The sequence below is a fragment of the Chenopodium album genome, chromosome 21, assembly GCF_948465745.1.
Source record: "Chenopodium album chromosome 21, dcCheAlbu1.1, whole genome shotgun sequence".
NCBI classification, from domain to species: domain Eukaryota; kingdom Viridiplantae; phylum Streptophyta; class Magnoliopsida; order Caryophyllales; family Amaranthaceae; genus Chenopodium; species Chenopodium album.
Window position 1 is genome coordinate 15,198,221 of NC_137854.1, and position 12,134 is coordinate 15,210,354.

At 34.0% G+C, this 12,134-nt stretch overlaps 1 protein-coding gene across 1 annotated transcript; it reads right to left on the reverse strand.

Moving 5' to 3' along the window:
* Window positions 1–4,172: 4,172 nt before the first annotated feature.
* Window positions 4,173–9,408, reverse strand: LOC145602137 (uncharacterized). The gene is made up of 3 exons (XM_081658304.1): window positions 9,238–9,408; window positions 8,316–8,872; window positions 4,173–4,690 (listed from the first exon to the last, which is right to left on the reverse strand). Exons 2-3 carry the CDS (start codon window positions 8,770–8,772, stop codon window positions 4,641–4,643), a joined length of 507 nt encoding a protein of 168 aa, XP_081514430.1. The 5' UTR covers window positions 8,773–8,872; window positions 9,238–9,408; the 3' UTR covers window positions 4,173–4,640.
* Between the last annotated feature and the right edge of the window lie 2,726 nt (window positions 9,409–12,134).

Below are 12,134 nucleotides of genomic sequence, written 5' to 3' on the forward strand. Positions count from 1 at the left end.
TGTTATTTATTCAACTATTGAAGAGTGGGTTTAATTATGCGGGTAATAAACTGAATTTTAGAAGTGAATATATAAGCTGTGTATTTATAGAATGTGAGGAGAGAGAAAGTGGGTGATTAATATTATTGTAAATAATGTGTCAGAAAATATTAACAAGAATATTTTTTTGACACAATTTAAGGAAATAAAATCTTTGTTATTACTTCGTATTTAGTGTTCGCCAAGAATTCTAATGTGGGTTCCCGCGTAAAAAGATACACCGACCTAAATGAGGTAGAAGATTGCATGGGCTGTATTTTGTAATGATCAGCAAAAGCCCAATACTTAATCACATTCTACTAGCTCAATACATTAAGCCATTAAGGCTAAAAAAAACTAAAAAAAAAAAAAAAAGTGTGAGATCAATTTGGTCTTTAGGACTAAACCGACCCCTAAAACCTTAACAACACTTTTTTCGGCACGTAAAATGAGAAAAAAATTAATTAGCTGATCGCTAACTGAACTACTTAACTTTAGGTTAATGGCAAGGATATGATGTGTTAAAAAATTGTAACTGACGGGTATCATGTGTAATATGGAAAAACATGGCACAACTTGAAAAAATTAGTTAAACAAGGGCACTATATATGTAGAAAAATAAAAAAAAATAAAAAAGTAAAAACTTGATGTAATTAATTTAAAATCAAATGTTAAAAAAAATCAATCAATAAAACATTACAGGCCTGTTCATATTTACGTAATTTCAGTTCAGCTCCAATTAGTTCAATTCAGTTCAGCTCCAATCAGTTCAGTTTAACTGACAGGCTAGAGTCGTATCACCTAATCAAAAGTATTACCTAAATCCTCTAACTAAAGTAGATAGGGAAGTAGGGTCGAATCCACAGGGAAACTGGTCTTTCTACTCCTAATTAATTAATATAGTCTAAATTATCAAGGTAACCAAATTGTTGTTATAATGTGAAACTATGCTATGGAGATCAAGTTTAGGGAGAAAATCAATAATAAGAAGGCCTAGGGTCACAGGTTCACCAATAATTAATATTCCGGGATAAAACATAACAATCAATAATTAACATTGCACAGATAACATGATTAACAGGCTCTCGCAATTTACTAACCAACATAGATCTAACAGGCTCTCGCAATTTACTAGATCTAAGTTCCTATTGAAAATAGCCTTTAATATCAAATTAACATCTGCTCGATTCATCAATTCAATATTGCTAAACATTTACAATCAAATCACATCTGCTCGATTCATAATCTAATTGCAAAGAATTAAAACAATTCAATAAGAAATTATCATGCAATATCAATAATTAATAATAACAAATTATCCCTTCATATTAATTATGGATCCCCATAAACCCTAGAATTAAACTACTCAGACATAATTAAATCTAAAATAAGCAAAGCAATTAAACAAGACATGATAGAAGAAGTAAAATAAATAACTGAGATCAAACCAAGAGTTGTAGAGAGAGAAACAAAAGAGTAAATAATACTAAGAGTTTAATTAAGGGAGAGAGAGAAAAGAAAACTAAACTAAAACTAATAAAACCAAAACCAAAACCAAAACTAAAGAAACTAATACTAAAAAAACTACCTACGTATTACTACTACCTCCCTTTTATAATTTAGGAAGACTTTCCCACTAAGACTTGAACTACTATAAACTAAGATACAACTATGAAAATAAAATCCTAACAAAAGATAACTAAGCAAAAATAAATCGTAGAAGAAGTCTAACTAATCCCACTAAAACTAGGACTACTAAATTATATTATAGTGAATTGGGAACAATCCACCCAACCGACAATGTCGGACTGTAGAACTGTAGGAGCATATAAACCCAACAACAGTAGGCCCAACTTCACGGACCCAAGTTCACAGCATACGAAACTTCAAATCTTCCCGACTGGGCCTGGTCAAAAGTACAGAGAGCTCGGCTGCTATGTTTCATGGGTTTGTGTCTTAGGCTTTACTCCTCCTTGGACTTGGAACAAAATTAGTACTCCAACTGAATCGAGCACCTATTCACCGAACTAAATTTATCTAACTCGGCCTTGAGCTGAATATACGGTCATAAAATACGATCAAACTTCAATATCTTTTTAGTGGCTCAATATGCTCGAAAACTGTCATAAATCTGCAAATTCCTACAAAATAATATCCACTCTACAAAAACACTAGAAAACGTATATTAGTAATAAAAATAGCTCCGCATAGCCCAAATAAGCACAAATATGACCGTGGGACGGGGAATAAATATATATATAAAATAGACTTATCATTAACTCTTAATTTCCTTCTCTCAAAAAATATTCATTTCAGCTTAGTTCAGTTCAGTTCAGCTCCAATCAGTTCAGTTCAACTCTTAATTTCCTTCTCTCATAAAATATTCATTTTAGCTCATTTCAGTTCAGTTCAGCTCCAATCAGTTCAATTCTGTTCAGTTCAGATCAACTCTAATCAGTTCAGTTCAGTTGATTCAGTTCAACTTAGTTCAGTAAATGTGAAAGGCCCGTACGAGTACACATCAATACATTATATATTTTAAAAGCAAGTAATTTTATTGATGATTGAGCATATAATAGCATGCATAATCCCATTATCCATCAACACGGGGGTGTTGTTGAAGATCAACACTACCTCCAAAATTATTTAGTATTCTTCATTAATAATTTTTGGAAAATTTTGACAATTACAACATACTATTCTTTTCATTTTAGCAATTACCACCTTCTATTATTTTTTTTGAAAATGACCACCTAATCTTTTCTAAAATATCAAAAATCCCACCTAGTTGCCTCCCAACCACCAAATGACGTCATCAGGGCCCCACTTATTACCTTCCATCCCTTTTTTCCTCCCATTTCTTATTTCTCATTCGATTTTCATATCCCTAGTTCCCCTTATCTCTCCTTCGCCATTAATTTCTCATTTGATTTTCATATCCCTAGTGCCCCTTATCTCTCCTTCGCCATTAATGTCAATTAATCCCTACTACTACTACTAGCTACTACTACTGATACTACTGCTACTACTACTAATTTTATTATTATTATTATTAAATATTATTATTGATAATTATTATCATTACTTTTAATATGATTAATAATTATTAATTATTATTATTATTAATAATTATTAAAATTCTTTTTAATATTAATAATTATTATATTTATTCAAAATATTAAATTATTATCGTTAATACAATATTAATTATTATTATTATTGAATATTAATTATTAATATTGTTATTATTGATTATTGTTTGAAAATAGAGCAGAGCAAAGCAAAGCAAAGCAGAGTAGAGCAAAGCAGAGCAGAGCAGATTTCTTTTGAGCAGAGCAGAGTTAAGTAGGACTCAGCAGAGCAGCTCTAAAGAACGGGGTCTAATACTATTTTATTAGACAAAATTATTTAAATTTTAAGTTTAAAAATTGCACCGATACCTTTGAATTTTAATAAACTAATGCATGTGATATATGTATGTCTACAAAATAAAATAGAAGAAGTTAAAGTTACAATTTTTTTTTTTTTTTTTTTTTTTTTTTTTGTATTAATTTGGAGCGGTGACAATTATTTGGAAGTTATTCACAAAAAATTAAAAATTAAAAAGAGTAAGGTTTAGAAAAAAAAAAAAAATTGATAGTTGAAAAAACAAATTGTTAAAAGTTCATTTGCCATTGTTGTGGTATTCTATTTTTCGAGTCCTCTGATTTTGTACTAAGTTTTATAATTTATAATGGGAAAAACTTGTGTAGACTTGAGCTCCATACGTGCAACTGACATTATGTAAAATTTTATGACCCTTATTAAAGTGATACCAAGTGCCACCCTTAAAAAAATTATACTCGTATAAAAAAAATGTGAAGGGCCTCAAACTAATCATGTGCTGTATATATCTACAAGAAAGGAAAAATAAATAAATATAAATATAAATAAATAAATAAATAAAAGAGGAATGAGTAAATGGTAAAGCTAAGAAGATAATTTGCTTGGAAACCTAGCCTTTGCATTTACAAATTACAAGCAACCACAATTCCACAAACTTATCAACAAACTCTGCACGTAATCCCCGAATCTCAGATTTCTAAACAAAAATAATTTACATCACTGTCAAATGCTCATGTAGGAAGATAACTTAGCACATACTAATAATAAAATAAAACAACAAAACAGAGTTTTTGATACGTAGTATTATTTATGAATGAAAAGTATTTACAACTGATGAATCAAGTTAACCACAATATCCAAATGTATTTACAAAGGCGGTCCAAACAAAGAATTTACAAAGAATTCACACTAGCAGTAATTCAAGGCATTTTTTTAATAAGCCAAACTTCCTCTTGTTTTTTGTTTTTTTTTTTCCCCTATTATTTATGTGTGTTTTTTTTTTTCTTTTAAAAAAACATTCAAGATCTTATTAACAAATCTACATGATTAAAAAAAAATACGAGTAAACGGTTTGATGTATAAGCCGTTGCATTTCAACTTACTGTCAATCCCATCATAGTTAGAACAGTATCAAAGAAGTTGAAATACATCAACTGATAAAAACCCCGTTTAACGTTCATGTAATTCACAAACTAAACAGCAGCAGAAAGAGCATGGCAGGAAGCAATCTGGCTAGTTCAGTTATGTTGTAAAGAAGAAAGCCACCGTTCCATGTACTTTTCGCCATCTGCGAACAACGAAGAAAAAATACAGAACAAGATCAGAAAAAATTCGTTACATCCTAAATTGGTTATGGATATCTCAAAATTTGCAGTGTATCCATTTTGAACATGCACACACATAATCACCTTGATATGAACCTACAAAAGCAAAGACGCACACAACATCTGCATAGATAGGATGACAACCTATCTGCAGAATACCCTAAAATACTATAATAGTATTCCGTAGAAAAGTTGCAAAGAATGTAACACTGGCAATAAATATTTAATTGCTACTTGCCTAGTATTTCAGCAAGAACAATTAGTATTACATTATCATAATAATAATACACCTACATCCTACACAATAACAATTTGACTTGAAATCCAACCCCCCCCCCCCCCCCCCCCCCCCCTCATTTTTTCTTAATAAAAAATAAAATAAAATAAAACACACACTTGCTTGATGATCAAATGCAACATTCAAGTTCTTTAAAAACATGTTTTTGACTAGTTCCTCCAACATTCTGTTTGAGTTAAAAAAATAAAAAATCTCCGCAGTCCCTTACACTGTGGATATAAACATGTCTAGGTGCTGAGGTGCAGGGTGATAGTGGTCACTGCTCCCCTCAAATATTCTGTGCCAGTGAACTAAACTTGAGTTCATCCTATATGGCTAAATTTTATTGTACACGGACTACACGCTGCACCTCTAGTGGACTTGAATCAAATCAGGAGAGTGGAACTAACTGAAAGTCTGAAACTTCCCACCTTAATTAGTCTGTAATTTACTTAGATAAATTGGTCACTTGCTAGCGAATAAACAGACAAAGAGCTCTACTACCCAAAGATAGCAGCTACGAGCACAGGAAAGGTTTGAAAAGGCAAAAGCAGATCAGCAGATGGCTGTAGCCTGTACATGCCTCAAAAAAGCGATTGACTTGACAACAGAGTTGAATCTTCAAGTCCTTTTTTTTTTGGTCCTAGGCAAGGCAATTTCAAAGAGATGCAGGCCAAGGCACAAATTTTTCATTTTTCACAAAAATCTTTACTGCAACACACTTAAATGAGGCACGCTAGAAGGATACCCATGGCCTCAATGAACCTTGAGCCATTGCATATATTCCTCTCACCAACTGAAATCTACAAGATGTGCATCAATTTATCCAATAGGACAATCATATATGATCATGGAAAATCACTGAGAACCTTAATAATGGACTTTTTTAGAGGAAAAAAAACAGTAGCTTATTGCCGGATTCCATGAGAAAAATAAGGCAAGGTCTTTTTTTACCTCCTATTTTCACACATGGATGGCATTCTCCTTTTGTGTATTTTCCCTCACACGCAATTTGATTCACTTCTGTTTTACCTTTCATACAGCAAATTCTCTTCTTCCTTCCTCAAATTTTTCTCTCAAAGCCGACATGCATTATGATAAGAAGAATAATAGAAGGGGAAAGAGAGTAGGGGGGATGATAGAAGGGGAAAGAGAGAGGGGGGGGGGGGGGGGGGAGGGGGCTGAGGAGGGTAGAAGCAGGAGGTCTTCCATGGCCGGAGCAAGAATTAGAGGAGGAAAGAGTATAGCTTTATACATAAAGAGTGTGTTACTCGAGCACACAAAGAAGGAAAAAGAGACCAGAAAGTTAAAAAGTCCACCAGAGAAGACAATACAAGCCACAAGGTGTTGCGTTTTAAAGAGATAATTTTTAAGATTCTAATTGACAAACAAAATTATTTAAAAAAAAAAAAAAAAAAATCAATCAAGGTACTAGCTAAAAAAACTAAAGTGTAAAACAAGTTAATTTTTGACACAATGTCCTAAGTTTTACCAATTTTCTAGATACTAAAAGTTCAAGCTTCCACTGCCTATAGGAATATCTCCCATGCAACAGAAAGATGACTAATAATTAATAAACATCATATGTACATAAGCAAAGGAGCACAGCACAAAACATCTATCATGGATAAACGTAAGATATAGTTCTAAACCACATGGTTTTTCTTTCAGCAATCAATCGAAATTTCTCTATCAACGAACACCATAATGTGTACTATTTTCTGAGTTTCAAACCAAGCGGTTTAGGGCTTTGCTACAAATCTAAGACTGCCGCTGAATCGCTGATCAATCCCAACATCTAAGTTCAACAAATCAAATGAACAATATACATGCTCGCATTAAATCGCCTCATTTTCTACAGGCAGATGCACTATAAACTGAAGTAACATCAAACCAATTAAGATGTCTCTATTAGAATGTTCAGACTTCAGAATAATTGCATTACTTTCTGAACTAAACCTAGTAACTTCTAAGAGCAGTATTAAGTGGTGTTGTATTAAGCCCAATAAATTGTCATTCACTCTTAGTCATCCATTACTACCCTCTGTTCTATAGACCATTTTCCTCCAAACCAACTATTTTCATCCACATCAACCACTATCATATATCTAACTGATGCCCAGAATTCCAATCCCACCCATATAAATCTGCCACTCTTCCTCTGGAGCTGGAAACCAAAAACAAACTCAAAAATCTCAGACATTCTCAGGGTGAACAATGCCTACACCAACCACTTATTGATAATTTGTTGGCTCATGACAGGGTTATAGGTGAGTTCTGTTCACCACTTCACCTAATTACAAACTTACTAAGGCTAATTGTAGTAGTGAGCTTGTCGAAACTTCACCTAACTTGTAGGAACTTAGGTAAAATTCCTTGAAAAAGAAATATTTAATATGTATTTCTTGAAAAAGAACACACTCTACTTGTATTTTAAAAAGTGTTAGGCACTTAGGCTACCAACTTGTTATCAACATTAACAGCTTAATACCACAATAGAATCCTAACAGTAATTGTACAAACTAGATTGTACAGAAGAGCAAGAGGGTAAAATCTATTTGATTACTATGCTCTAAAGTCTAAAGTCATTAAACCACAAGCTTGTTGACAAAAGAAAGTCAGTATGGTAAATTGGTAACAATGCTCAATACTATTGTAGAATAGCATTAGCATATCACAAAGGGTAGTCAAGTAGTTTTGTGCCAAAGATTAAGGCATACAATGCAGGCTAACAGGAGAAAACAGCTACGAGCCTAGAAGAGGGCAGATGACTAACCATGCTCCAAGCTTTTTGGGCAACTATGTAAGCCCTTCATTCTTGAAAACCAAAGTCTAGGGAGAGGAGGGATAAAAACAGCATTGCAATTCCGATCCCCTTATATATCAAAGTACAAATAAGACCAACATGAACCGTTCAATACCTGAAAATCAAAGGTATCCTCAATTTCTAAAGGGTTGATATTTTAGATAATAACAACCATTTTTTGTCAAACTTCCGTTTCAAATAGTGACTACAGAACTTAGAGAATCTCACAAGAGTTCTTAGCAGGCAACAAGAAAAATACTACTTATAACACAATCAGGATATATTATGAGTACAATAATCAAGGACAATCATTTTGTCAAAAGAGATATTCTAGCTTTAAGTTCAGCAACAGTTCAAGCTTATAAAGAACAAGATTGCATAAACGAATTAACACTGTTGATGATTTAAAAAGATAAACAAGCAACACAATTGAAATCTAAGGAGTAATATTATCCACTTCCAAAAAAAACAAAAAGCAGCTTCTGAAACCAAATCAGGGACTTACCAGCAGAGTAAAGCTCTGGTACATTGGCATTATTAACCACACTGTTCTTTCTACGGTCTTGATTCCCTACAGAGCCACGCCCATAGCACCGGACAAGAACACCAAATCCCCCATCAATTTCATCCTCACTCAAGAACCCCGAGGCATGTGGCTCCGACCATCCTATCGACCAATCTGAAGCATCCGATTCATTATCAGACGTACCACCTCCATCTGAAGGCACAAGGACAACATCATGCTCCTTATCAACCTTCCCACCCTCTTGAGCCTGCCCTTTTCGCCTACCCCTCCTAGAGTTAGAACCTAAATTACCCCCAGTCCCACTAATACCAGGGAACTTCAGCACATCCACATTCAATTCGGTCGACGAATCCAGAGAAGACCCTTTCTTCAATTTAGCATCTTTTTTCTTACCACTCCACAACCACCAAGATAGGTTGGGAAATGTCAGAGACATAAATCAATAAGATAATCTTGCCTCCTCCTTATTTCCCCCCTAATTTTTATTTTGCAAAATCAAGTACCCTTTTACAGATTAATTCCCACAATTTTGAATACTGCAATTAAAAACAATTAAAACCCATAATCAGCCGGCAATTTACTAAGCTAATGACAATCAAATTCACATCAATCAACATAAACAGCAATAATATTAATCTATCTCAACTAAATCAGGAATTCGCTTAAAACCAACTAAACATCCATGATTACTACAAATTCAACTGTAATTCCAAAATTAGAACTTTCCATTATCAGAATACAATCACAACAAAATCAAGAACAGAAATCAGCACCTTAACAATCATTAATATAATCAAGAAAGATAAACAAAACCCCAGACACTATTTAATCAAAAAACTTAGAAAAATTAAGAAATTCAACAGGAAAATTGAGAAAAAGAAGAAGAAATTAAATTGGGTACCTTGGAAATCGTAAATAAAGTTGATGGAAGGAAGGAAGAAATTTGATTTAGGGTGAAAAAATCAGAAACCTTGTCTTAGACGCCAGTATAACTCCAAAAAGAAGGCGAATAGAAGAATTACGCCATTATTTAAGGAGGGAGAAGAACAAAGGAGGAAGTTGTGTCAAAGGAGGAAAGCTGTTACTTGGTTCATTGAATTTATCCTATTATTATATTCATAATTGGATATTTTTTGAATTTGTACTTTTATTCTTTTCCGTACTTTTTTTTCGCTAATTTATGCAGTAATTTTTTTTTTTTTAAAAAAAAAATTAATGATGTAAAGTGCAATTTATTTTTTATTTTTTAAACTATCAAAGTATAGAATAACTTTTGTATTCCGTGTACAAGAATTTACTGAACATCGAGGGTCACTTTTTATCAAATTTACGGTCACTTTTACAATTTTTTGGGTAACTTTTAGGAATAAAACAGAAATATTCATAACTTTTACCCAAAATAGGGTAACTTTTGCTCATTTTAGGTGTAACTTTATAACAGATGTATAATAATCCGATTTATTTATAAGTTTGTCCAAAGTATATACTCGTATATATCCTTTAAAACATAATATTCCCGATGTTGTTTGGTAATAGCGTTTGAGGTATCGATTAGCGTTTTGACTAGTCAAAACACTAGGAAAAAAACAAAAGTGTTTGGCAATATAGCGGTGTGAGTAGCGATCAGCGGTAGATGAAGCGTTTAGGTAGCTTTTCTCAAACGTTAAAAATAATAATAGGGTTTAAGAGTAGTTGGTAGTGTATTTTTGGTTACTCTTTTTGTAATTATTGATATTAATATATTTTAGTAATACAACTGCTACTTTTGCCAAAACACTCATATTATCAACTTTTACTTTGACAACTTACCTCTACCATCACTAATTGACAAAATGACAGCTAATCACTATCTCAATAGTTATCCGTTACTCGACCGCTAAAAGCCACCCACCACCACTAGCTTTGTCGAATAGGGCCATATTTTTTGTAGCATATATAATAACTTATGATGAACCGCTCATGCGTCAAATCAGCTCAAAGGCGTTATTTAGTGTCTGTTCACATTTACTTGACTAGGCTGAACTGAACTAATAGGAGCTGAATTGAACTAATTGGAGTTGAATTGAACTGAACTAAACTAAACTAAACTAAACTAAGCTGAAATGAATATTTTATGAGAGAAGGAAATTAGGAACTGAACTGAACTGAAATGATTGGAGCTGAAATAAACTGAACTAAAATTAAGCTGAAATGAACATACCTTAATCAATTAAAATGAGAAGATTATACTTCGTATTTGACATTCCAAGTTTTCACAATATAATGCACCACATTTACCTAAAAAAGTATATACTCCCTCCGGTTTCAATTATCTGCAACATTTGTCATATTGGGTGCTACCTATTATGTGCAACAAATTTTTTAGTTTCTATTTTTAGTAAAATTTTATGTGTAAAAAGACATATGTACCCTTACTTTTTTGTTTTAAATCTGTTTAACATAACTTAATCATACACAATTAAACTTAACGCACTCTAATGATTCCCACCAAAATTTAACCCCCTTATACCCTCTCTCTTCCAAACCCTTTCATCTTCCAACTACCTGCATTCATTGTTCTTCATTGAAGATGTCTTGGTTTTGGTGCCTTTATTCATCATTTCTTGAGAATTCTCCAGAAAATTTATCAAATCCCACCCACCCTCTTTCATTTTCGTCACTCTCTCTCCTGCTATCTCTCCTCTGTCTCTTCTTCGAAACCCTAGATCTAAAATTTTTCTTCACTCTTTGCAAGAATGAACCCAGAAAACAATGACCCCCCTCAAATCACCACCCCAGAGCGTAGATTTGAGGGTTCTACGCTTTACAAGCTGCAACGAGGCACTGATATTCTGAAGCCAGTTTGCCGTTGTACTACTTTCTTCCGCCGTTACCGTGGAGGAAAGATCGGAGCCAAATTGGTTGAACACACATCCAGCGATGAGGCAGAGGAGAAGACTGATAGCACAGACGGCGAAAATGGTTCAGATCTGGCCGGAAAAGAGGGTGACGATGCAGAAACGGGTCTCGTTGTTGCTTTGGAGGGTGGTGAAGGCCCTTCAAATGCTGTTGCTGTTGTTGAGGAGTCTTCTGGTGACTCTAATCTTGTCGAGGCTGAAGTTCCGCAACCCCCTGCTGCGATGGTGGTCAATCCTTCCTCTTCGTTCCTGGGGGGAAGGTGTTGCCTGACTCCCTTAAGGCCCCAGCCTCTTCTAGCAGTTTAAGTGGCCGGAAAAGAGTCAGATCTGTTTTTACTCCTGACTATAGTGACTGGGACCCTGGTTATTTGGCTTACCTTAGGGAAAAGTACCCTAATGACTTCCCCCCCAACAACTGATCAGCGTAACTATTTCTTAACCCTAATTTATTGTTTTGTTTTGTTGATTATGCTGGTTGAATTTGAAATGGGTTTGCTTACCCTGTGCTCTGTTATTTGGTTTGATACTGTTGTGTTAAGTTGTTATGTTGGTGTTGTTGGTTGATTGTGAGAAGGGTTTTATTACCCTGTTGGTTATTTATGCTGGTTATTGTTTGTTCATGACGTGTGTGTGTTACTGCATATGCTGCTTCTTTGACTTGCCTATGCCTGTGTACCCACTGCTTTTGTCCTGGTTCTGTATTCAAGCTTGTACCATGTTGTATGTTCATTTCTGCCTCTATAATTGATTGAGTCCCTTGTTGGGGTAGGAAATGTGAGTTGATGTATGATGAGGCATGTGCTGGTGCCCAATGAGTCCCCAATTGGATGTGTTTGAGAGTTCTTGCTAGTCTATGCCTCTGGATGTGAGATTGAGTCCCTCATTCAGTGTTGTGTGATTG